The sequence below is a fragment of the Microcaecilia unicolor genome, chromosome 2 (assembly GCF_901765095.1).
Source record: "Microcaecilia unicolor chromosome 2, aMicUni1.1, whole genome shotgun sequence".
In the NCBI taxonomy this organism is placed as follows: Eukaryota; Metazoa; Chordata; class Amphibia; order Gymnophiona; family Siphonopidae; genus Microcaecilia; species Microcaecilia unicolor.
In genome coordinates, this window is record NC_044032.1 from 327,881,498 (window position 1) to 327,909,496 (window position 27,999).

At 44.7% G+C, this 27,999-nt stretch overlaps 1 protein-coding gene across 1 annotated transcript in view; it reads right to left on the reverse strand.

The window, feature by feature from the left end:
- The window catches only part of DNAH6 (dynein axonemal heavy chain 6), a 2,906,060-nt gene that overhangs the window by 2,754,387 nt on the left and 123,674 nt on the right, over nt 1–27,999 (reverse strand). The window contains exon 8 of the mRNA XM_030192089.1: nt 3,065–3,233. Within this exon, the coding sequence (XP_030047949.1) occupies nt 3,065–3,233 (169 nt within the window). The remainder of the gene's footprint in view (nt 1–3,064; nt 3,234–27,999) is intronic.

A 27,999-nucleotide genomic window follows, 5' to 3' on the forward strand; every position in this document is an offset into this window, starting at 1 on the left:
ACTTTGCACTTGCTCACATTAAACACCATCTGCCATTTGGATGACCAGTCTCCCAGTCTCATAAGGTCCTCTTGTAATTTTTCACAAACCTCTTGCGATTTAACAACTTTAAATTTGCTGATGACACAAAGTTATTCAATTACCTCACTAGCTACTTCCATCTCTAGATCATCTATAAACATGTTAAAGAGCAGTGGTCCCAGCACAGACCCCTGTGGAACCCCACTATCTACCCTTCTCCATTGAGAATACTGATCATTTAGCCCTACTCTCTGTTTTCTATCTTTAACCAGTTTTTAATCAAAAAAAAAAAACAACAACAACACTACCTCCTATCCCATGACTCTCCCTCCCACATTTTCCTATGTCATTGATATCCACATGTACCAAGACAGCCGGCTCTTCTGCAGCACTATCTAAAATCCTATCTAGGTGACGCATGAGGTCCACCACCTTCGCACCAGGGAAGCAAGTGACCAAGCGATCTTCACGTTCACCAGCCACCCATCTATCTACATACCTAATGATCAAATCACCCATCCTAACTCTTCCCTCCTGGGCAAAAGTTCCTGGAGACTCATCCTCAGTGTGAGAGGATATTGAATCCCCTGGTGTGCTTGGCCTGGCTACAGAATTACTTCCAGCTTCATCAGGACGATGCCTTTCAGAAAACCTCCCTCCTCCCAAGGCAGCACAGGGGCTGCCAGCCAGACTGGAGATGGGACTTCTCTACAACTTCCTTGTAGGCCTCCTCTATGTACCTCTCTGTCTTCCTCAGCTCCTCCAAGTCTGCTACTCTAGTTTCAAGAGAATGGGCTCGTTCTTTGAGAGCTAGGAGCTCTTTGCATCGAGCACACACATATAACCTCTCACCAACTGGGAGATAATCATACATGTGACACTCCGTGCAAAAGACTGGACAGCATCCCTCTTGCTGCTGGACTGCTGTCTGCATCTTAGTATTATAGAGTTGTTTAATTAAAACTTCTTAAGGCACTAGGGTTATCAGATGAATATAAAGAGCCTTAAGATTATATGGTATGATATATCATTTAGTGTTTGCTTCTCAGAAACTAATTAAATGTAATTAAAACTCTAATCAAAACTCTCTTCTTGTTGATCTAATTAGAATAATTAACTATAAATGAAGAGTTGAGCTATGGGTGGGTGGAAGCTGGGGAAGGGGGATGGGAATGAAGACTTAATTAGGCCCTGCTGTGCCTTCTAGAGTCTCCGTTAATGCTATGGCAGAAAATTCAAGTTTTAAAACCATGGGGAAAGGTATGGAGACTAGTTAATAAAGTTTGTTTGTTTTTTTTCTAACTATAGGCTCCTTTTACTAAGCGGCGGTAAGCCTAACGTGGGCTTACTGCTCACTATAATGGAAGTACTGCCAGGCTACCACATCAGCCCAGCAGTTGCGCCATCATTTCCGGTGCTACAAAAATGTATTTATTTTTGTAGCGCCGGACTGTAATCGGGCAGTGCCGCACGCTGCCCGGTTACCGCCAGGTTAGCTCAGGAGCTCTTACTGCCGCCTCAATGGGTGGCGGTAAGGGCTCCCCCTGAAATGGCCACATGGCAAATGTTTTTCTTGCCACCTGGCCATTTCCCGCAGGAAAGCGAGACCTTCCCTTTTACCAGCTGTGGTAAAAGGGGGCCTCGGCACACATATAAAACACACGCTAGCGCCTGCCTCCTTTTGCTGCAGCTTGGTAAAAGGGACCCTGTGTTTTTACGTAGAGAAATGTTCTCTTCTCTCAGAATTTCTCAGAAAAAAATATCATAATAGTGCAACTGAAAAAAAAAGAAACTGGTCAATATTCAAAGCCATTATCCAGATAAATGACAGATGGTGCTGGCAATGGAAATTCAGCAGCATTGATGTTGCAGTAGTCCCTGGCAGCAATTCTCTGCTACCACCCAGTTTGGTGTCAGGATCCAAAATAGCATTGAGGACCCCAAAGTCTCCTAAAAGTATGTCTGTTGTAGGCTCTTCCTAAGGGCGTCTTTTACTAAGGCGCACTCACGTTTCTAGCGCATGCTAAAATTGTGGACGCGCTAAATGTTAGAGACACCAATGCATTCCTATGGGCGTCTTTAATGTTTAGCATGCCCACAACTTTACCGCACGCTAAAAATGCAGTTAGGTGCTCAGTACTAGAAGTCAGCACTGAGCTCTTTATTATATTCCTCTGCCCTGGCACTGTCCTTAGCTGCATCCACTTTTAAGATACATCAGTTTAACTGCTTTGTAATTTAAACTGCTAAATTTAGGTGCTTGGAGACAACCAATATTTTGTATCTAGGTGCCTAACTCCTAAATCTTTTGAAAATCATCCTTTTAGTGGAGGCCAAAACTGTTGAAGGTGAATCACATTTAAAGAAATTCAAACTTATTTGAAAGTGAACGTGACTTTCCATAGTATTGGAGTTAATATTCTAAAAGCTGTATGCTTTATTGAATTGATTATATCCATTATGTTACGCTTGCTCTTTATGTAACCAATTGTTTATCTACTCTTGATTGGCGCTTGTCATGATGTATTATTGTAAGCCACATTGAGTCTGCAAATAGGTGGAAAAATGTGGGATACAAATGCAATAAATAAATAAAAGCTAAACACTATATAAATCTTCCAGATAGTCAGTGGTCCTAGGTAGGACTGACAAATATGGGATCCTAAATTTAAACAGATAACTTATCAGTTCAAAGTTAAGACTTATTTATGGAAGCCACCCAATGGATAAATTTACCCAGATAGCAGCTGAATATTGCCTCTATACAGATAAATTTAGGCCCTGCCTCCATTAAACTCATCCTCTCCTTTCCTACATTTTTACTTTTGGTTGCCTGGCATTTTCTTAAAAATGCTCTTAAATCTTCAGCACCTGCTGCTGACCATTTAAGTACTTTTAAATATCAAATTAATTGTTTTCTATTTGAATATAATTTAAATAAAAAATTAAATTGAGACCATCATTATCATTCAAGCCGACAAATGACTGCCCCAGAATAAACATTTATCCAAAAAGCTATCAGTATTTCTTGAAATAAATGTACCTTTTTATCTGCTACTTCCATTGCTTGTTGAATGTTCCAGGTTTGTATAACATCCTGAGTAGGGGTCCGCTTGATCTTGTCAATTAAATAATTCAATAGAGTAGTGATTGAATTCACTGCCAGCACATGCATAGTATTCACAATTAAGTAGTCAGCAAGGCGGATAAAGCTTAAAGAAAGAAAAGAATTAATACTTTTTGTCTACCATAATTTTTAAATTACTCAACACAATGCTTTTATAATGGTTATAACAGTGCTTCCCAAACTTTTGCCCATACAACTCCATTATAACACTTAAAAATTCACATGACCCCAGATAATGAAAACAAAATAGCAGACCTCCATAGCCCTCCCCTCCTGCATCCACTTCCTCCTCCTCCTCCCCCCCCCCCCCCCCCGATCATAAGCATAAAGACAGCAGCAATAGCAATGGCAGAAACAATAACAGCTGCAAGCACAGGACCCCTTGTTACCTTTCTGTTAGTGTGTGCAGTCTAACAGGAAGCCCATAGAGGAGGGCTTGTGAATGATCACAGACTTTCAAGGCCCTGTACTGACTTCCATTACTCGGTATAGGTCACAGTAGAGGTCCAAAGGGAAGGGGAACAGCAAAGGTGGGGCGCAAGGGGAGCAGTTGTTCCTCCAAACCAATTTTTTTTTAAACGGCGCCTATGTGGAAGCACCTTCCCTCTTGCATGTGGTGTCATGCTTGCTGCTAAGCCTCCCCAGCCCCAACCACTATCATCCCCTCCTTGCCACTGCCTTCTGACATCCAAGACTGCAACCAAAACTAAAGCCGTGAGCCTTCCCTTCACTCCCCAATTCATGCCGCTGACTCTCCAACTCGGCTGGAAGCAAAATGAAGCCACATGCGGGGCCACAGTCCTCGGCATGCTGCCGGCTCTGCCACTCCCCCTCCTCCTTCTCCCCCCTCCCGATACAGGAAGTTACATCATGGGTGGGGGGGGGGAGGAGGAGAGGAACTGGCAAAGCTGGCAGCATGCCGAGGGCTATAGTCCTGCATGCAGCTTCATTTTGTTTCCAACCGAGTCTAAGATGCAGCAGCATGAATCGGGGAGTGAAGGGAAGGGAAGCTCGTGGACCAATGTTGCCAGATGGCGAAAATTTTTCCAGCCCAAAAGTAGCACAAAGTAACCCCAAAATAGCCCAATATTAATAAGGTCAATATGAATATTGTAATTGTAATCAGCAGCATAATCATAATAATCATAATCAGCAGCAAAATTATCATCAGCATATTATTATTAATATTATCAAACTATTTTCATTTTTTTTTCATAAAAAGCAGACTTTACCATTAATTTGTGTAAGCACTTAGCAGTCCACAAGTAAAGTCAGAAACACAATTTATACCTAATTGTGCAGCCACCCTTAGGATTCACCTTTTGGGTTTAAACCATGTGCATGTAAGGATTGGATAAACGAATTAAAACAAAGTTCAAAGCAAACATGTAATACTTGGCAGCAATAATGAAAACAGTGATGGAATATTCACATATCGAGCAGCCTGAGCCAACATAAAATATGACGGAGATCAAATAAAAATGCTACCAGCAATAAAGAATGTGGATAGAGCAGCTCAGATTTAAAAGCTACCACTCCCTCCACCCACCACAGCAAGCATTTTTTAAAGCCCACAACATGGCCCCCTCCCTTCAGTCCAACAGCCCCCCTCACTCCTGCAGCCTCCCCTCTCCCTGCCCTGCCTGGACCCTGGCTGCTCCCCTACAGCTCAGCTGCAGTGCATTTGCGCGGCCAGTCTGACTGGCAATGCTCTGCTGGTCCTCTGCAGTCTTTGCCTGCCGCAGCCCACTATGCCTGCCCAGTGCTTACTCACTGGCACTGACGACCTGGTGTGACAATCCTGGACTGATAAAGAATCCTGGTGGTTTCTGTGTTGGGTCTGTGAGTGCTTTCTGGGAACTGTGGATCCACTGGGCGTGTGGCATAGGCGCCCGGTATAAGAGGCTTGGGGAGGCTATGCATCCTCAGCCACAGCAGGATGGATCAGCTGTTTCTATAGAAATGCTAAATAGTAGTAGTAGTAGTAGTAGTAGTTCTCTGGTGAGTCCCGCTGCTCTGGGGGGGTTTAAATAGCAGCAGGCTGCAGCTGCAGTGAAAGCCTCTAGCCTTTTGTAACCAGTTGTAATTTGATTACCTGCTGAGAGAGCAGAGCAGGGGGGGTTGGCTGGACTTGTCCTGGGTTGCCATGGAGATATTTAACTAGGCTAAATTCCTGCACATGAGCACTTCATACCAAAGAGAGTTGCACTGACCCCTGAAATTTTAAAAGTGCTAAAAATAAGTTTTAAAAGTATTTGAAAGATCATTTTATTTTCATTATAGTGTTTGGAATATGTCCACTTTGAGAATCAGGTGCTCAACATTAAAAGTTTATATGTATTTACTTATGTATGGCATTTTATCCCACATTAAACATGAATTAGGATGTTTTGTGGCTCTACATGAGAATTGTGATATTATGATCCCTTGTTTCATATTGTTGATGGTCTACATTTTCCATATGGGTGGTATATTGATGTATTAGGTTCTGCCCAGTGTAATATTTATGGTACAGTAAGGTTCTGAGTGTTTTTTTTGCACAAAGTTGTGCATAGTGTTTTGCAGTTGAGCGATTTTGGTTAATATATGCTTTGAGCAACCACTTTATTCTTTGACATATGATACATATCTAATATCTAAATTTAATAAAAGGTATTAATTGTGACTTTGATTTTTATTTATTTTTTTTTCTGTGTGTTATAGACAATTATGGATTTAAGCTCTACCCCTGGCCCCACCCCTAACCCTGCCCCCTTTAGCCTCCCCAAACAGTTGAGCCACCGACCACCTATGGAGTGTGGCTCCAGTAACCTAGAAATCACTGGGGATTATTTGAGAGCAGGAGACTCGCCCAGAGGCGGTTGAGACCCAGTTGGTGGAAGGAGCATAAGCGGAAGGAGCAGGCGGACCTGAGCTGTGCTGGGGTTAGACTAAGTGGCCGTGGAGTAACCCCAGGCAAGTGGCTAGGCGTTTTGTGACACAAGCCATTTTTGAAAAAATCTGATCTTGATCCGTCACAACCTAAAAATTAAAGGCCAGTATCAAACCTTCGTTTTCTTTCTATGGTTACTGTGTCAGTGGTCCTTGACCACATATCAATGCCTTGCACCCCCGGCAGTCTTGATCATTGCTTAGTTCTCAATCCTTATAAGACTGTAACTAGTTGGATTAATGAAGCACTACCCACTCCAGCAGTTACTCCGATATTGTTTGGTAGGAACATAACTCTTCTCTTCTTTTCGTTATCTTGGTGTTATTTTGGATACCATATTATCATTTGGGCCCCAAATATCTCAGGTAGTCAAACTGGGTTTCTTTTCGCAAGCTGAGATCTATTCGTAATCTGTTAGATTTTGATGCACTCTCTGTTTTTTGGCTTTGATCATTCTAGGTACGATTACGGCAATGTCATTACACAGGAATCTCCAGACATAATCAAAAACAACTATAAATGTTACAGAATACAGCAGCCTGCATTCTGTGCCGGGCATCCCATTTCGATCATGTTTCACCCCTTCTTCAGAAACTTCACTGGCTGCTGATAAATTTCAGAACTAAATTTAAGATCCTCACATTAACACATAAAGTCCTTTACAGTAGTTCTCCTGATTACCTTTCTTCACAGGTTATTCCTTATACACCATCTCACACCTTACAATCACTAAAGGATAACAGATTAGTTCTCCCACACCCTTCAAAAGCTAGGTGGGAATCTACTAGATCCAGTGCTTTTTACTTTCTCTCACCAGCGTTATGGAATTCTCACCCTCAATATCTTCAGTTGGAATCATCATTCATGACGTTTCATGTTCAGCTTCAAACCTACTTATTCCAACAAGCTTTTTGTCAATTAAGTTGATGTGTTAATGTGAGGATCTTAAATTTAGAATACTGCGATGAGAGTCAAAGTTGGTTCTGAAGCTTTAATCTTTTAAATTATCATGACTTTTTCTGTTAATGTACTTGATAGCTGTTTGGTGTATGACAGCTATGGTTTGTATGATGAGGGAAACTGTCTCTTTAGCGTTCACTGGTACTATTAACAAGCTCTCCCCTATCAACTGAATGGTGTTCCTATCCATTTTTCCATTTTGTTGTTGTTTATATTAACTTCTTTTTCTGTAAACTGCTTTAATAAGCATGCAAGTAAGCGGTATAGCAAGTGCAATAAACGATAAACAATTCTACCCAAATAAATACTTCTGAATACGCACCCTTTTGTTTTTGGTTCTTTTTTTTGAACACAGGGTCCTGAAAGCCTTTTTTCAGACCTAGATGACCTATGCATTTCCATTACTAAACAGCTATAAGAACATAAGAATAGCCAAACTGTGTCAGACCAATGACCCATCTAGCTCAGTATCCTGCATCCAGCAGTGGCTAAACCAGGTCACAATACCTAGCAGAAACCCAATTAGTAGCACCATTCCGTGCTACCAATCCCAGGACAAGCAATGGCTTTCCCCATGTCTATTTCAATAACAGACTATGGACTTTTCCTCCACGAACTTGTCCAAATCGTTTTTAAAGCCAAATCATCTACTACTACTACTACTATTAAACATTTCTATAGCGCTACTAGACTTACGCAGCGCTGTACAAATTAACATGAAAAAGACAGTCCCTGCTCAACAGAGCTTACAATCTAAATTGGACAGACGAACAGACAGCTAGGGGTGGGGAAATTGCAGTGGTAGGGGTGATAAGTGAGGGTGTTGAGTAAGAGAGTCATGGTTACCACATCCTCTGGCAATGAGTTCCAGAGCTTAACTATTCTTTGAGTGAAAAAATATTTCCTCCTATTTGTTTTTAAAGTATTTCCATGCAATTTCATTGCATGTCCCCTGGTCGTTGTACTTTTTGAATAAGTGAAAAATCAATTCACTTCCACCTGCTCCACACCACTCAGGAATTTGTAGACCTCAATCATATCCCAACCCCCCCCCCCCCCCCCCCCCCCACAAGCTGTCTCTTTTCCAAACTCAAGAACCCTAACCTCGTTAGCCTTTCCATCCCCTCTATCATTTTGGTCGCTCTTTTCCACTATATCTTTTTTGAGATATGGCGACCAGACTTGAAAACAGTACTCAAGGTATTCTGCCATCCTAGCAGAAGAGATACAAAATTTAAAATTATAATCTAACAAAATATTTATACAATATGACAAAGTGCAGAAATGTAAAGTAGATTAACAAATCCCATACCGACAAAATTATCATCCATACAAAAATCTTGAGAGTGAATTATGCTTTATTTTCTTGTATGTGGTATTTCAATTGCATTTAACCTTTGTTATGTTGATAATTGAAAATGTACCAGTCACAGCAGTCAGCATTTTTTTAAACACCAACTGCCTTAGGCAGAATTAGCCCCAGATATTCAATGGTAGGGCATGTCTAGGTAGAAATACTGAATATCCGGGCCTAATTCAAAATGGACTGGCCGCTGTAGGTTATGCGAGTCTTGATCAATACCACTCCCTCTCCCCCTCCCCCGAGGAAAAAAGCCCTGGCTTGAGCTCCCCTTCCCATTCTCATAGGCCCTTCAAGGCCTACCTGGAATTTCCCTGGTGTTCTGGGGGTCCTATGGGCAGGAGTGATGCCCATATGCTCCTGCTAGTCTGCGGGTCAAGCCTCAAAATAGCCACTATGTGGCACCTAGGAACAGTCGCGTGATACTCACAGTAGGCAAAAGGCAAAATATGGCCAAGTTGAAAATGATGTATTGTAGATTTGTTGCAATTTTAATTGTATTTATTAAGGATCTGTGTTTTTTATTCTGTTTATATTATATATGTATTTTTCATTGAGACACAATCTTTATCATCTAATATTTTGATACTTTCAATTTAACCACAGAACACATATTTTTAATGCTAAGTGGCCTAAATTAGCTTGTTCTTCCCCTATTTAAATGTGTGCATACTATATTGTTTACATATCGATTTCTTTTGTATTGTGAGCTACCAGGTCCTGTAAGTTGTAGTTCTAGGTATCAGATAAGTGCTTGACTTTTTGAATTTATCAATAATTCAAATGTTGATTGAAATAAGCCTGCTTTTGCACTGAAATTAAGCTAATAAGTGATTTTATTACATAACACCAAAAAGGTATACCAGATTTCAGAAGAAATAAAGGGATTCTTTTACAAAGGTGAGATAGCATTTAGCATGTTCTAAAAAAATCTAAGTTGCCCATTATATTCCCACTGTCTTATGAGTGTTTCCTACTATCTCAAACTCAGGCTTTATGCTTGGTGGGTGATTCCTGCTCCTCTCTCTGTACTTCAAAAAGGTACACAGGGTGGGGTTACATTTTTCTGTGACAGGAAAAAGGATCCTTGAGGAGAAATTCAGACATCTGGTCATTGGAGGCATGCGAGAGGTAGCAGTGTTGAGTCCCCTGGGAAACAGTGATCATAACATGATTACGTTTGAGCTACTATCTGGAATTAACCCACAAAGGAAATCTACTGTAGCTGCATTTAATTTCCGAAAGGGTGACTATAAAGAAATGAGGGAAGTAGTTAAAAAGAAGCTAAAAGGATTGGCTGCTAAGGGTAGGACACTAAATCAGGTGTGGACGTTATTCAAAAATACCATCTTGAAAGCTCAGACCAGATGCATTCCATGTTTTTGCAAAGATGGAAAAAAGAGAAAAACGACAGCCAGCATGGTTAAAAGGTTAAGTAAAAGAGTCTATTACAGCCAAAAGATTGTCCTTCAAAGAATGGAAAAAGGATCTAAATGAAGAAAATAAGAAGCAACATAAGCACTGGCAAGTCAGATGCAAAGCATTAATAAAGAAGACTAAAAGAATATGAAGAGAAACTTGCCACAGAGGCTAAAACTGACAGTAACAACTTTTTCAGGTACATCAGAAACAGAAAGCCTGCGAGGGAATCCATGGGATCGTTAGATCACGATGGAGCAAAAGGGGCCATCAGGGAGGACGGGGCCATAGCAGAGAATTGGTCTTTAAGGAAGAAGATGTAAGGGATCTGCCTGTATCTGTCACGGATACAGGAATGGTGAGCACTTGGACTGCAGCCAGGCTGCACCAGACAAGGCCTCTGAGAAGGTACAAAGCAGAGGCGAGCCAGATACTGAATCCAGACAAGACACAAGACATAGCAATAGACAGTGCACACTCAAGGCAGGGAAGAAACAGAGCTTGACAAAAGCAGGAACCAGGAACAAAGGAAGGACACTCAGACAGACTGCAAGGCTGAACTGGAACCCACACTTAACAGAGTCCAAGCATACAGGCCGCAAGGCCGAACTGGAACCCACACATACCAGAGGGAAGGGAAGAGAAGCAGAACAGAATCCCCTGAGTAGATACTACCCAAGCAGTGCACACATACTGTACAAAACAGAGCCACAAACAGGAGGTCAAAAGACCCTACACACAAGCACAGAGAGACTGAAATGGAATCCCACACAGGGACATAGCTCAGGGCTGTGCTTAGAACCACAGCTATATGGACGAATAGGCTTAACTAACTCAAACAAGAATCACACAGAGAGGTAGCTCAGGGCTGAGCTAGTAGTTCCAGCAAACCGGAAGAGCAGACCACTCGTGCCACACAGAGAGGCAGCTCAAGGCTGAGCTAGTAGATACAGCTAAACAGAAGAACAAACCACTCAAACATAAACAAAAACCCAAACAGAGAGTACACTCAGGGCTGTGCTAGTAGCCACAGCTAAACGGAAGAACGCACTTGTGCCACACAGAAAGGCCGCTCAGGGCTGCGCTAGTAGTCACACCTAAACATAAGGGCAACTCACTCAAACTCAGATAGAAACCTCACAGAGAGTACCCAAACAGAAAGCATACAGAGAAGTAACTCAAGACAGGGCCATATGGCCATGCTAAGTTAAAGGAAAAACTCAAAAACAACTCAAGGCAAGGCCACAGAGTCAAATAAGAGACACTAGAGACAAAGGGGAAAAATAACAGCAAAAAGGGAAAGGCTGCTTTTGTATACACAGTCAGATAAGGAGCAGAGCTCATAAGAACCAGGTAACAAACACTGCACACAAAGAGTTAAAGCGGGAAGACTAAAACAAACAAAGAAGAAATGTGCTTACCACAGACTAGCCAGCACCCACAGCCGGGAAGGGAAAGGCAAGGCAGACGGAGAGGCAGCAGACACAGCTGCATAGCAGTGAAAAAAATCAGGGATGAGGCTGGCTTCTACAGACTCTCAGAACAAACAGACAAGAACTACACATGTCCAGAAACAGTACAGGCAGAGCTAGAAAACTACAGAACAGGATTAACTGTGTTAACAAAACTATGTAAGCCACTTTGAGCCTGCAAATAGGTGGGAAAATGTGGGATACAAATGCAATAAATAATAATAATAACAACATGTAGAAAAACATGGTTTAATGGGACAGAGTAAGCATGGGTTCAGCTGAGGGAAGTCTTGCCTCACCAATTTGCTTCATTTCTTTGAAGGCATAAATAAATGTGGATAAAGGTGAGCCAGTTGTTGCAGTGTATCTAGATTTTCAGAAAGCTTTTGACAATGTTCCTCATGAGAGACTCCTGAGAAAATTAAAGAGTCATGGGATAGGAGGCATGGTTCTGGTGTGGATTAGGAATTGGTTATTGGACAGAAAACAGAGGGTAGGGTTAAATGGTCATTACTCTCAATGGAAGAGGGTGAACAGTGGAGTGCCACAGGGATCAGTACTGGGACTGGTGCTATTTAACATATTGATAAATGATATGGAAATCGGAACGATGTGATTAATTTAATGTGATTACATTTGCAGATGACAAAACTATTCAAGGTTGTTAAAACACATGCGGACTGTGAAATATTGCAGGAAGACCTTAGGAAATTAGAAGACTGGGCATCCAAATGGCAAATTAAATTTAATGTGGACAAATGCAAGGTGATGCACATTGGAAAGAATAATCTGAATCAGAGTTACCTGATGCTAGGGTTCACCACCCAAGAAAAAAAAGATCTGGGTGTCGTTCAGTGGCGTACCAAGGGGGGGGGGGCGGTGGGGGCGGTCCGCCCCGGGTGCAAATCAGCGGGGGGTGCTCTGCTCGCGTTGCTCCAGTCCCTCCATTTGGGCCGTCGACCCTGCCTCCCTTCTGGCTGGTTCCGCGCAGCGCACCCTTCTTCTGCTCCACCCCTGCCAAATTGCTGCCGCTATTGCCTCTCCATCTCCTCTGGCAGAACGGTCCCGCGCCTTCCTCCAGCAGCCTCTAGCCCTGTGTGTTAACACCGCCACTGCTGCTGCTTCGTTCTCACCCAGCAGACTAGCAGCGGTAGCGTAGCGGTAGAAAAAGCAGGAAGCTTGCAGGGTTTGGGTTTAAACTACCCGTGGCTGCTGATCCCGCCCCTTTGACGTCATTTCCAGTTCTGGAGCACAGTCGGCAGCCATGAGTAGGTAAGGCCCCGCGATCTTGGTTCATTATTTTTTTTCTAATAGTTTGAAGCGGGAGGAGCAGCATCGGGGGGGGGGGGGGGGTGAATGGATCCGGTAAAAAGGATAGAGAGGGCAGACTGTGACAGTGGATTGAAGAAAGGCAGAGATAGAGAGGGCAGATGGTGGATGGAACATGGGGCAGAGAGAGGGGGAGAGAGGGAAGCGGGCAGACCCTGGATGGAAGGGAGAGAAAGGGCAGATGGTGGATGAAAGGAGCAGAGAGAGAAAGAGAGGTAGAGAGGAAAGACCCTGGATGGAATGGACAGAAAGGACAGATGGTGGACAGATGGGGGTGGGGGAGGACATATCCTGGATGTAAGGGAGAAAGAGGGAGAGCAGATCCTGGATGGATGGGAGAGAAAGGGCACATGGTAGATGGAAGGGGCAGAGAGAGAAAGGGCACATTCTGGATGGAAGGGATAGGAAGGGCAGATGGAAGGGGCAGAAACAGAGAGAGGAGGGATCCTGGATGGAAGGGAGAGGGTGGGATGGCAGACCCTGGATGGAAGACAGAGAAATGGCAGAGGATGGAAGGGCAGAGACAAAGAGGGCAGATCCAGGATGGAAGCAAGAGAGAGCGCATACAATGGTTGGAAGGCGGGGAGAGAGGACAGACAGGGGTATACGGTGGATGCAATGGGCAGTGACAGAGAGAGCACACACTGGATGGAAGGGAAAGAGGGGGCAGACACTGGATGGAAGGGAAAGAGGGCAGATGCTGGATGGAGGGGCAGAAAGAGAGAAGCCAGACACTGGATTACAGGGGCAGGGAGAAAGAGAAGGCAGACACTGGATGGAAGGGGCAGATGGTGGATGGAAGGGAGAGAGTGAAGAGAAGATGAGGAAAGCAGAAACCAGTGACAGCAAAGGTAAATAAAAGATTTTTTTATTTTTTTTCTGCTTTAGGTTAAAGTACTATTGTAGCTGTGTTAATACATGTTTATAAATAGAAAATGGAAATAAAGGTAATTTTTATTGGACTAATTTTAATACATTTTGACTAACGTTCAGAGACCAAAACCCCCTTCCTCAGGTCAGGACAGGATACTGTAATAGCAGTATACTGTATTGACCTGAGGAAGGAGGTTTTGGCCTCTGAATGCTAAATGTATTAGTCCAATAAAATGGTATTCTCTTGTTTTCCTGTTTTATTTCTATTTGTTAATTTGTAAAGTGAGGATTGGTATTTGCTAGTTTTTTCAAATTTACATCTGCTATCTTTATATTTTGCACAGTAGTAGGGGACATACATCACTATCACTGTTTCTGTGGTGTTGCATTGTATGCAGACTCTGCCTTCTTGGGGTTCAGTTTAATTTTTGTCTAAATATTTATATTGTTTATATTTTATTTAAAAATTTCTGTACTGCTAATGCTCACTAGCAGGTCTTGGCGTTCACAATGATTAAAACCAGTTTGTGGTTACTTATTCTATAGTGGATTAGGGTGTATCTGTATCTGTGAAAAAGACATGGTTTTCTGTTGGCATTGACTATACAGGATCGATGATCTGTACTATTCTTGCTGGTTTAGTTTTACAATAGATGTTTGATGTTCTACTGCTCACTGCAATGTTTAAGATGCTGCCTTTTCCTAGGTACACTCTTGTGTGACTCTTAGAAGTTACTGCTTAAGATATGGTAGAATTGCAATGTAGGTCCTGAATGACATTTGTTGTGTTTTGTATTCTCAGTATGTATAATACTGGATTTTGGAGGGGGTGTTAAAAAATGATCGGCCCCGGGTGTCAAATACCCCAGGTACGCCACTGGTGTCGTTGTAGGTTATATACTGACATCTTCTGCTAGGTGTGTGGCGGCAGCCAAAAAAGCAAAGAGGATGCTAGGAATTATTAGGAAAGGGATGGTGAATAAGACCGAAAATACTATAATGCCTCTGTATCACTCCATGGTGTGGCCGCACCTTGAGTATTGCATTCAGTCCTGGTTACCGTATCTCAAAAAAAAATATATATATATAGCGGAATTAGAAAAGGTTCAAAGGAGCAACCAAAATGATAAAGGGGATGGAACTCCTCTCGTATGAGGAAAGGCTAAAGAGGTTTGGGCTCTTCAGCTTGGAAAAGAGATGGATGAGGAGAGGTATGATTGAGATCTACAGAATCCTGAGTGGTGTAGAACAAGTAGAAATAAATTGATTTTTTACTCATTCCAAAAGTACAAAGACTAGGGAACACTCAAGGAAGTTACATGGAAATACTTTTAAAACAAATAGGAGGAAATATTTTTTCACTCAACGAATAGTTAAGCTATGGAACTCTTTGCTGGAGAATGTGGTAACAGCAGTTAGTGTATCTGGGTTTTAAAAAAATTGACAAGTTCCTGGAGGAAATGTCCATAGTCTGCTATTGAGACAGACATGGGGAAGCAACTGCTTGCCCTGAGATTTGTAGAATGGGATGCTGCTACAATTTGAGTTTCTTCCAGGTATTTGTTTCCTGGCATGTCCACTGTTGGAAACAGGACACTGGGCTAGATGGACCATTGGTCTGACCCAGTATGGCTACTCTTATGTATCATATTACAGAAATATATACAATCATAAATAATGTTTTCAGTTTTACAATTAGAAAAATTTGTCTTAATTCCTTTTTAGTTACTGGATGCGCAAAAGATATAATCTTTTTATTAACTGGAGAGACAGAACATCTTCCTCATAGGTAATGACCTCTATAAATGATTCTTCTGTTGACAATCTGTTCTCAGTGGCGTACCGAGGGCGGTGCGGGTCGCCCCGGGTGCACGCCGCTGGAGGGGTGCAAAAAGCAGTCACGCGGCTGTCGGCTCCGCTGGTTCCCTGCTCCCTCTGCCCCAGAACAGGTTACTTCCTGTTCCGGGGCAGAGGGAGCAGGGAACCAGCGGAGTCGACCGCGCGGCTGCTCCCAGCAGGAAAAAATGCACCCGGGGGGGACTGTTGATGCACTGGGGGGTATCGTGCTGCACCCGGGGGGGAAAGGATGCCGCTGCACCTGGTTGGGGGGGGGGGTGCGCAGCGGCGATCCGCCCCGGGTGGCAGCCGACCAAGGATCGCCACTGTCTCTTCTCAAAAGTAGATGAAACCAGAAGATCTTTCAAATTTTTACTCCGTTCAGATGCCATCATTAGATCCTTTCTAGCAAAAGCTTCGCTTGTTTTTATCAAATTCCAATGCTTCTTCAAAAACAGAACTATTTCAATAAAGAATCTTTTGGACTCCTAGTTTGCTTTGGTGTTTGCTTTTGCTTATGTAAGATATATGTTCATATTTACAGAAACATACCCCTCGATATTCAGCACTATTTAACTGTTAATATTCAGCAGGAGATAGCCAGTTATCTCCGCTGAACATTTGCAGTTAGTGCATAGGAGGAGATTCTATATACGGCATCTAAAAAATTGGCACTGAAATCAATGCTGACTAAGCGTATTCTGTAATCGGTGCCAGATTTAGGCGCCAATTATAGAATATAGCGAAGATACATACCTGTAGCAAGTATTCTCCGAGGACAGCAGGCTGATTGTTCTCATTGATGGGTGACGTCCACGGAAATCTACTTAGCAACAAAGGTTTGCTAGAGCCTTCGGCCATCTTCCCGCCCATCACGCGGGGACACCAGTTAGATGAAAAAGCAAAGATGAAAAGAAGGAACAACTCCAAAGGGGAGGAGGGCGGGTTTGTGATGGTGAATGGGCGGGCCGAACCGTATTTTCGAAAAAATGGACGTTTTTGAGCTGGGCGTTTGTTTGTTTTTAGCGATAATGGAAACTAAAAACGCCCAGCTCAAAAACGTCCTAATCCGAGCCATTTGGTCATGGGAGGGGCCAGGATTCGTAATACACTGGCCCCCCTGATATGCCAGGACACCAACTGGGCACCCTAGGTCAGTGCGGTGGACTTCAGAAAAAGCTCCCACATGCATAACTCCCTTACCATGGGTGCTGAGCTCCCAACCCCCCTCCCCCAAAACCCACTACCCACAAATGTACAACACTACCATAGCTCTTAGGGGTGAAGGGGGTACCTACATGTGGGTACAGTGGGTTTTGGAGGCCTCCCATTTACCAGCACAAGTGTTACAAGTAGGGGGGATGGGCCTGGGTCCGCCTGCCTGAAGTGCACTGCGGTACCCACTAAAAGTGCTCCAGGTACCTGCATACACGTAGGCCTCTAGACTTGTTGCTGCTGTATAACATTGGCACAGCAGTTGACACCTGAAGACTAATCTCTCCGAAAACGTCCTTTATTGGAATAACCGCGTTTACTCACAGTTAACTGCAGATCAGAGGTTGTGCCCCACTGGCAACGAGTCTCCCTGGTACTGAGATTAACAGTAGCTCAGAGCTGGCAGAATGCTGTACAATGCCCTCTTTCAGCCACATTCAAGGTAATAACTAAGTTCTCTAACGTGGCTAACACAGGAAAGGGAACTAAAACTGGCTTACAAAAATGGCCACTACCGCATGGACTACAACAGGAAACACAACAGGGCACACTCTGACCCAGTAGGCAGGGGGAAAAGCACCATGGGAGAAGAGCCTACCAACTACCAACATCGTGAGACTGTAACACAAGCTAATGAAATCACGGAGCCCAATACCCTACACCCACCACAATGCAATGCTGATGTGACCCTGTACTGCACCCAAGAACCACATCTGACCCAGGGAAAGGCTGTGACAGGATCGAACACATTCTGCTGTCATGGAGGTAGGTACGGCATTTGAGGCTGGCATACAGGCTGGAAAAAAAGTTTTTAAAGTGGGGTTTTTTTTGGTGGGAGGGGGTTAGTGACCACTGGGGGAGTCCGAGGTGGTCATCTGGGAAGTTGGGGCACTTTTTTGGGACTTGTTCGTGAGAAAAAAGGGTCCAAAAAAAGTGACCCAAAATCGCTGTCAAAACGCCTTTTTTTTTCGATTATCAGCTAAAGACGTCCATCTCTCCTCAGCTGATAACCACGCCCCAGTCCCGCCTCTGACACGCCTCCATCAACTTTATTCGTTTCCGCAACGGAGTGCAGTTGGAAACGCCCAAAATCGGCTTTCGATTATACCGATTTGGGCACCTTTGCGAGAAAAACGCCCATCTCCCGATTTGGGTCGAAATATAGGCGTTTTTCTTTTTCGATTATAAGCTGGATAGTGTGACTGTATGAGAGTGAGAGAGAGAAACATACTAACTGTGAGAGAGTGTGTGTGTGTGACAGAGATACCTCTCCCTCCCTCTGTGGTCTCAGCACCCCCTCCTCTGGTCTCAGGATCCCCTCCCCCCCTCTCAGGTCTGAGGACCCCCTCCTCCCCTCTATAGCAGAAAGTGGATTTTTTTTTTTGTTACATTTGTACCCCGCACTTTCCCACTCATGGCAGGCTCAATGCGGCTTACATAGGGCAATGGAGGGTTAAGTGACTTGCCCAGAGTCACAAAGAGCTGCCTGTGCCAGGAATCAAACTCAGTTCCTCAGGACCAAAGTCCACCACCCTAACCACTAGGCCACTCCTTTTGAGCGTGGCTTAGTTATTGTTTTGTTGGGGAGTGTGTGAGTTGCATGAGCAATCAGTGCTGCCATTTGGTGTTGGGGGTTTGTCGGGGGGAGGGTACCAATGTTCCACATAATTGTACGTGTTTCTGTTGTTTGTGGAGAGGTTGGGGGGGGTCAGAGGGTGTGTGTGGGTGATTGAGGTACATAGGTGTGTGTGTGAGTGAGTGAGAGAGAGAGAGAGAGAGATGTAGATTTTGCATTTGACAGTTTTGGGTATGAGGCCGTTTGTGAGGAAGGTGGCAACTGGATTTTGGGTGGGGGGGGTGAGTCACATGGGGTCTGTAGGTGTGTGTGGGTGTGTGAGAGAGATGTTGAACTTCTCTGTTACACTTTTTGTAATGAGGGGGTTGGGGGAGGAAGTGTGTGTCTGTGAGTGAGAAAGAGAGATGCTGTGTGTCCATGGCAGTGTGTGTATGTTGGTGTGGGGGGTTGTGAGTTTGGTTGTGTGTATGGGTGTGAGTGGGAGATGCTGATTTTGAATATTAGATGTTGTGTATTTATTTGGGAGGGAGGGAGTCTGGTGGAGCTGGGTAACTTGTCTGCTTTCGCTCTGGGGTCTGGCATTGCAACTCAGCCTCTTCTCCTTTATAGCAAGACTTTTTTTTTCTTTTAAAAAGAAGGGGGTGGGGGGAGGAAGAAGACACTATCAGCTCCTATACTTGCTTGACACCCATGGTGCAATATTGTAGTTGCTGTATACTACACAGAGGGAACACTGTTAAAGCAAAATCCCTTGACGTAATTTTTTTTCCATTCTGTACAGTTCACAACACCTAATGATGGCTGCACTTAGGCTCCCGAAACTAAGCTGCAACCTGCTGTGCTCTCTCGGGGATGCGCCTAGCGCTTTACTTGCAATGCCGTCGTCGCCCCGTGAGACAGAACCGAGGTCACGTGTGCACTGTTGTTAATGATGAGGACTGGCATCCAGTAACTTCTGTTTCAACACCACCTCCAACCACTCCTGCTTGCTGCGAAGCTCCGCCTTTCCTAGGCATCTCATTGGTAGCTCTCTTCCCACCGAAGTTCCTGGTGGGCCTCTGATTGGGCTGTGGCGAAGTCACTTTCGAGATCTCACAAAGAAGGGTGGTGGGGAGGCGATCGGTGGTGGGCTCTGACTCCGGTTCGGCCCGCGGTGGTGAAATCTTGGGGCTCGGTTCTACAGATTCCTGGGGAGCTATGTGGTAGCCCCACGATTGGCTTACATTAATGAGGGTGCCTGCTGGAAGTGGCTGCCCTGGGGCTGGCGCACAGGGAGGCTGCGGCTGAGACTGGAGCGACGGCAATACCGAGGGAGGGTGAGAAGCTCATATCTATAGGTGCCTGCAGAGTAAATATATAGGGAGCTATACCTATAAGGTTTAAGGAGAGAGTGGTCTATGTATTCTGAGACACAGAGTGAAATGCAGTCCTCCCTTTTTTCTGGCAGGTCGTTCTCGTAGGTCCGCGATGCGTCTGACGTCACGTTTCGTCACGTAGCAACGGGTGAGCGATGCGATTCGGTGAGTGTCAGTGCTCCGCCCTCGACGTCATCACGTGACACAAGGGTGGGGCAGACACTCATGGGCAAACAGCGATCTACACAACTACAAACTTAGAACGTTTGAACTTTTGGAGGCTTCATTAGAACGTTGGAGGTGTGTTTTATATAGAGAGATATTATAGCAATAACCTATGTCTAACCTTAACTTGAACATGTATACTGATGCTTTGACATTGTTATCCTGTTGTATTCTCTATTTCATTAAAAAAAAAAACCCACAATAAAATATTGGAACTAAGAATATGCTTAGTTTATATTTCAGCATCTAAATCTATGTGCATCAATTTACACCAACGAAAACTTGGTGTAAATCCCTGTGTGTTGATTTAGGTGCACTAGGCATGTAAATTTTGGAATGTCCACGAAATGCCCATTTCCCCACCTATAACCATGCCCTTTTTTGCCTGCTCACATTAGAAGTCCGGCGCACATTGTTACAGAATACGCTTAGCGAGTTGTGTGCATAAATTCTATTCAGTAAATATACAACAAAAAAGAACTCTCTCATGTAATGGCAAAAAATAGTAATTTCAACGTTAGACTATAGATTCTGTAGAATGCATCTATTTTGAAGGAAATTAAGGGAAAAGCCTCTGAATTTAACCCAACCTCCAACCCAAGTAGTCATTTAATAATAGGAAGGGTTTGGAAGTCTTTTGCTGGGAATTATATCATCATAGGCAAAAAAAACCTTTAATTCCAAAGTAAGTAAAAAGAGATGCTAAAGCTCGACAGAATCAGCTTGGGATCCATCCAGCATGTGAAAGTCAAAAGAGTAACTTAGCTTAAAAGTGCAGGTACAAAGCAACGAGAGGGTCATCGGTCAAACACACCGACTTCGGCCAAGGTTTCACTGATAACGCTGATAACGCTGTGTCAAGGCATGAGTAACCACAAAAGTTCATCTTCCTGATTGCTTTCTGCGCATGCCAAATATGACTTCATACATGCAGACAAGCTGCGTGTATAATAGCTGTCTACAACCTTAAATAAATTGCAGTCTACAACCTTAAGAAAAATACAAATCCAGGTGCTTGTCAGGGATGTCTTTTTTTTTTTTTTTTTGAGTATGGGTGAAGGATGTCCTTCGCTATGCCTCCGTCCCTGCTATGGCAGTTGAGGACGTCCAAAATGTGAATGTTTCTGTGAGAAGTACATCTATGCCTTTGCCACCCCCTTTATTTATTTGGATTTTAGATCACAAGTAGCAGCAGTGGGATTTGAACCAGCCACTTCTGGATTGCAAGACCAGTGCTCTAACCACTAGGCCACTCCACACCCTTGAAATTTGGCTGTCCCTGTGTGTGTGTGTGTGGGGGGGGGGGGGGGGGGGGGGGGAATTCAGGATATCCAAAATGTTTGAACGAAGGACGTCCACGCCTTCACGATGCCTCCGCTGACACACACATACCTCAGGACCTGCATACTGCTGCGATGGACCTGAGTATGACATTTCAGGCTGGCAAAAAAAGTTTTTAAATTTGTTTTTTGGGGGGTGGGAGGTGGTCATCCCCGATTCCCTCCGGTGGTCATCTGGTCAGTTTGGGCACCTTTTGAGGCTTGGTTGTAAGAAAAAATGGACCAAGTAAAGTCGGCCAAGTGCTCATCGGGGACGCCCTTCTTTTTTCCATTATCGCTCGAGGACGCCCATCTGTTAGACACGCCCTAGTCCTGCCTTCTCTATGCCTCTGACACTCCCCCGGGAACTTTGGTCATCCCCGCGATGGGAAGCAGTTGGGGACGCCCAAAATCGGCTTTCAATTATGCCGATTTGGGCAACCCTGAGAGAAGGACGCCCATCTCCCGATTTGTGTCAAAAGATGGACGCCCTTCTGTTTCAAAAATAAGCCTGATAGTGAACAATATTTTCCCCCATAGTTTTAAACTGAAACTTTCTTCTAAAGGTAGAAACTTAACTGTAACAGCTTGTTTGCGGCTATCCAGTCATTTTCATCAGCACTTAACCGGTTATTTCCGCTAAAAGTGACTGGTTAGCACCGAATTCCAAAGCAGCTTACTCTTGGGAATTATAGGGGGGAATCTGGTTAAGTGCCAATATTCAGCCCCTCACTGCATAAGTGAACCATTTAAATTGGGCCGCGTAAATAGCAGTTCTATCTTTGTGGGTTGGCTTATGCATTGAAGGGCTGAATATTGACCTAACTGGCTATATGATAACTGGCTCATTAGAAAAAACAGATATTCAATGCCAAAGCCTGGACAAGGCCCAACATTGAATATCCAGGAATAATACCAGCGACGATCAGCAAAATGCTTACCGCCGCCGGCTAAATATCAACTAGTAAGTTTATTTATTTATTTATTTATTGCATCTGTATCCCACATTTTCCCACTTGTTTGCGGGTTCAGTGTGGCTTACAATACATTGTGTTGATGGAAATACAATTTGTTACAACTCGATTATGGTTACATGTGAGGGGTTAGGTTAAAACAAAGTCTACGTATCGCTAAGGGGAATAAGACAATGGAGCAGAACGATGGAACAATGAAAGAGCAACAGACATTGATAGGATTACATAATAATATCATTCGGGTATAACCTTATTACCTGTAGATTAAGGTGTAAGTGTGTTAAGATTACGGGGGATGAGAGTACAGATGGGAAAGTATAGATGCATTACTGAGATCGTGAGTGGACTTCATGTGTTTTGGTCCTTTCGATAGATTTTTTTCAATTTTGTCAATTTTTACTCCTCAAGGCAGACAAATCTTTACAAACTGTCAATTGTAATTGTCTACACATATATGAATCAACCTAGAGGATACTTGTATTTTCATTGCCTATGAATTTATCCTAGTTTGGACATTCTGCACTGCTTGACACAAAACATTCAGTTGTGGAGCAAATACATTAACCAACCCTACAATGGCTTCCCAAAGAACATCCAAAGTGACTGTAGCTGGCTTAGATTGTAATACAGAAGGAACTACTACATTACCCAGCCCTAATCCAGACTGTAATAAGCTTGAAGGTGGTACCTGTGGCTGAGGAGGCAGTTCTTGCGATTCCAGGCTTAACGTAATGTTATGCTCTAAGGAGCCACCCAATTCTCCCATGTTTGGAGGAGGTTCCAGCGAAGCACTTCTCAGACCATTGGGGCTCATTTGTTGGGATCCATTTTGTCGGGCTGTCATTGTTGAACAGTTCTGTGTGTTGTGTGTTATGCTTTTTCTATAGTTTATAGATTATTAAAAGTTGATCTACTGCCACAGCTGATCACAGGTCTAGGTGGTTTACAGTACAAAATAAAGAATGTTCAGAAACAAACTACAACTACTGAAAGGAAAGACCTTCTGTACTGTTTCTCTTCCTATTTTTTTTTTTTGTTCTTTACCTCTTGGTGTGCTTATGACTGTCAGTGTATATGTTGACACAATCAGTGTCAAGTTTTGGCAATATGTATATTAGGGTATTCAACTAAGCAATTATAGTAGACGGCATGCAGTATTATTAAAGACTGTGGACAAAATGATGAAGGCACTGAAAGAACAATCAGATTAGGAGCAATAGTTCCTATACAGACTGACAACAGCCTCTTCTTGCAGGGCTTTGAGATCCTTCTAAGAACAATCCTCCTGTCTAAGACTTTCCCTAAGTATATAAGTACGTAAGTACATAAGTATTGCTACACTGGGACAGACCAAAGGTCCATCAAGCCCCAGTATCCTGTTTCCAACAGTGGCAAATCCAGGTCACAAATACCTGGCAAGATCCGAGAAAAGCTCAATACATTTTATGATGCTTATCCCAGAAATAAGCAGTGGATTTTCCCAAGTCAATTTTATGGTTCAACATTTTTATTAAGGACAAATATATCACTATCACATACATCAATAGTTACATGTAGTTCAAACATTCCAAGTTTTATAACAATCAAAAATCCATAACCATCCTCAGAGTTTATCCTAAGTGTCCTCCCTATTCCCCCCGCTTATGTTATGCCCTATGGGCTCCAAAGTAATCATAGTAGCTGCAGTCATATTTTGTTAAGGATTAGGCTTCTGCCGCACTGTGTGAGCTTGGCCAAAGAGGGACTCCAAATCTTAAGAAATCGAGGTTTACGTTTGTAGGAGCCTCTGGCCTCCTGTGCTTCCCATGTTAATACTTGATGTACTTGGTTGCACCAGTGGCAGAATTCAGGGGTGTCCAGTGAGGTCCACATTTGCAAGATGCACTTCCATGCTATCAAACAGAGCTTGTGACACAGTATTATTTCTTCCGCTTTAAGCCCCCTGAATGAACCAGGACAGTCCAGTACCACCTGCATAGGCGTTCCCTGGACTCAACTCGGCATCAAAAGGGAGAGAAAAGCCACCACCCGCCTCCAAAAACATCTTATAACTATACAACCCCATAACCCGTGATATAAAGAATTGAAGATTTACATTTCAGGCAGGTAGGTGTATCAATTCCCCCCGCTCGAAATACCTGAACCTGTGTAAAGTATGCCCTATTTATAACTCGATAGGTGCATTCTCTGTATCCCGCCCCGCTGATTAATTGGGGAATACCTTCAAGGTGAGCTGCAATGTCCCAAAAAGCAAGATCACATCCCACATCTACTCCCCATCTCCACCTAAACTGGGCCAGGTCTTTCCCAGGTGCCATAGACCATATTCTCTTCTGAAGAATGGAAATAGAAGGAGCCTCTTCTGAGATCTCCTCAAATAATGTCTGAATCTTCTCGCCTAGTTTAAAATTGAGTGCCTCCTTGTCTAAAGAATGAACATAGTGTTTCAGCTGGCAATAAGCAAAAGTATCACCCCACTAGTATCACCTTGCTAGTATTACTAGCAAGTCGTCAGCAAAAGCCGCCACCTTAAATTCCTGATTCCCAAACTGCACCCCACTAATGGTCGAGCACGAGCAAATATCACGGATCAGAGGGTCCATATACAATGCAAAAAGTAGGGGCGACAGTGGGCAACCCTGCCGAGTCCCTCGACAAATCTCAAACTCTTCTGAATACATCCCGTTCACCCACATCCGAACTCGGGGTGTCGAATACAAAGCAGCAACCGCCTTCACAAAGCAACCCTGGAACCCATATTTGTCTAAGGTAGAGAATAGAAAAGGCCACTCCACCCGATCAAACGCCTTTTTGGCTTTGAAGCTGATCATAATTGATGATTCACAGGTGGCCTCCAAACGTTCCAGGGAAGCCAAGATGCTTCTTAGATTCCGTGCCACCGACCTCCCCTGAACAAACCTCACCTGCGCTTCATGGATAAAACCTGGGAGTACCCATCTCATCCTTTTCGCAAGTATTTTTGCAAAAAGTTTTACCTCCTGGTTGAGAAGAGAAATGGGCCTATATGAGGTCACCAAAGTGTGGTCCCTCTGTGGTTTGGGCAGTACTATAATCTGGGCCAAATTAAGATGTTCTGGCAGCCGTCCTTGCTCCACCCAGGCATTAAATGCTTTAGTTAACGACGGTACTACGGGGTCCCCTAACATTTTATAGAACTCTGCTTTATCTGGGCCCGGGGCTTTACCCAACTTACTACTTCCAATTGCCCAGCTCACCTCATCACAACTTATAGGGGCATTCAGCGAATGACACATACCTGTAGCAGGTGTTCTCCGAGGACAGCAGGCTGATTGTTCTCACGACTGGGTTGACGTCCACGGCAGCCCCCACCAACCGGAATAAAACTTCACGGGCGGTCCCGCACACAGGGCACACCCACCGCGCATGCGCGGCCGTCTTCCCGCTCGTGCGCGACCGTTCCACCTCAGTTGAATGACAAGCAAAGGAATGAGTAAAAACGCAACTCCAAAGGGGAGGAGGGAGGGTAGGTGAGAACAATCAGCCTGCTGTCCTCGGAGAACACCTGCTACAGGTATGTATCATTCGCTTTCTCCGAGGACAAGCAGGCTGCTTGTTCTCACGACGGGGTATCCCTAGCTCTCAGGCTCACTCAAAACAAGAACCCAGGTCAATTGAACCTCGCAACGGCGAGGGCATAACAGAGATTGACCTACGAAGAACAACTAACTGAGAGTGCAGCCTGAACAGAATAAACGGGTCCTGGAGGGTGGAGTTGGATTCAAACCCCAAACAGATTCTGCAGCACCGACTGCCCGAACCGACTGTCGCGTCGGGTATCCTGCTGGAGGCAGTAATGTGATGTGAATGTGTGGACAGATGACCACGTCGCAGCCTTGCAAATCTCTTCAATAGTGGCTGACTTCAAGTGGGCCACTGACGCTGCCATGGCTCGAACACTATGAGCCGTGACATGACCCTCAAGAGTCAGCCCAGCCTGGGCATAAGTGAAGGAAATGCAATCTGCTAGCCAATTGGAGATGGTGCTTTTCCCGACAGCGACCCCTTTCCTATTGGGGTTGAAAGAAATAAACAATTGGGCGGACTGTCTGTGGGGCTGTGTCCGCTCCAGATAGAAGGCCAATGCTCGCTTGCAGTCCAATGTGTGCAACTGACGTCAGCAGGGCGGGTATGTGGTCTGGGAAAGAATGTTGGCAAGACAATTGACTGGTTAAGATGGAACTCCGACACCACCTTTGGCAGGAACTTAGGGTGAGTGCGGAGTACTACTCTGTTATGATGAAATTTGGTATAAGGAGCATGAGCTACCAGGGCTTGCAGCTCACTGACTCTACGAGCTGAAGTAACTGCCACCAAGAAAATGACCTTCCAGGTCAAGTACTTCAGATGGTAGGAATTCAGTGGCTCAAAAGGAGGTTTCATCAGCTGGGTGAGGACGACGTTGAGATCCCATGACACTGCAGGAGGCTTGACAGGGGGCCTTGACAAAAGCAAGCCTCTCATGAATCGAACGACTAAAGGCTCTCCAGAGATGGCTTTACCCTCTACACGATGATGGTAAGCACTAATTGCACTAAGGTGATTCCTTACTGAGTTGGTCTTGAGACCAGACTCTGATAAGTGCAGAAGGTATTCAAGCAGGTTCTGTGCAGGACAAGAGCGAGGTTCTAGGGCCTTGCTCTCACACCAAACGACAAACCTCCTCCACTTAAAAAAGTAACTCTTTTTAGTGGAATCCTTTCTAGAGGCAAGCAAGACGCGGGAGACACCCTCAGACAGACCCCACGAAGCAAAGTCTACGCCCTCAACATCCAGGCTGTGAGAACCAGAGACTGAAGGTTGGGGTGCAGAAGCGCTCCGTCGTTCTGCGAAATGAGAGTCGGAAAACACTCCAATCTCCACGGTTCTTCGGAGGATAACTCCAGAAGTAGAGGGAACCAGATCTGATGGGGCCAAAAAGGCGCTATTAGAATCATAGTGCCGTGGTCTTGCTTGAGCTTCAGTAAGTTCTTCCCCACCAAAGGTATGGGAGGATAAGCATACAGGAGGCCGGTCCCCCAATGGAGGAGAAAGGCATCTGACGCCAGTCTGCCGTGTGCCTGTAGTCTGGAACAGAACAGAGGCAGCTTGTGGTTGGTCTGAGAGGCGAAAAGGTCCACCGAGGGATTGCCCCACTCTCGGAAGATCTTGCGTACCACTCTGGAATGGAGCGACCACTCGTGCGGTTGCATGACTCTGCTCAGTCTGTCGGCCAGACTGTTGTTTACGCCTGCCAGGTATGTGGCTTGGAGAACCATGCCGGACTGGCAAGCCCAACGCCACATCCTGACGGCTTCCTGACACAGGGGGCGAGATCCGGTGCCCCCCTGCTTGTTGATGTAATACAATGCAACCTGATTGTCTGTCCGAAATTGGATGATTTGGTAGGACAGCCGATCTCTGAAGGCCTTCAGCGCGTTCCAGACCGCTTGGAGCTCCAGGAGGTTGATCTGAAGATCCTGTTCCTGGAGGGACCACAGACCCTGGGTGTGGAGTCCATCGACATGAGCTCCCCACCCCAGGCGAGATGCATCCGTCGTCAGCACTTTCGTGGGCTGCGGAATTTGGAATGGACGTCCCAGGGTCAAATTGGTCCGAATGGTCCACCAGTGCAGCGAATTGCAGCAACAGATGGACAGACGGATGACATCCTCTAGATTCCCAGTAGCTTGAAACCACTGGGAAGCTAGGGTCCATTGAGCAGGTCTCATGTGAAGGCGAGCCATGGGAGTCACATGAACCGTAGAGGCCATATGACCCAGGAGTCTCAACATCTGCCGAGCTGTGACCTGCTGAGACGCTCTGGTCTGAGAGGCAAGGGATAGAAGGTTCTGCGCCCTTGCTTCGGGAAGGAAGGCCTGAGCCGTCTGAGAATTCAGCAGCGCTCCTATGAATTCCAGAGATTGGACTGGCTGGAGATGGGACTTCGGGTAATTTATCACAAACCCCAGCAGCTCCAGAAGGTGG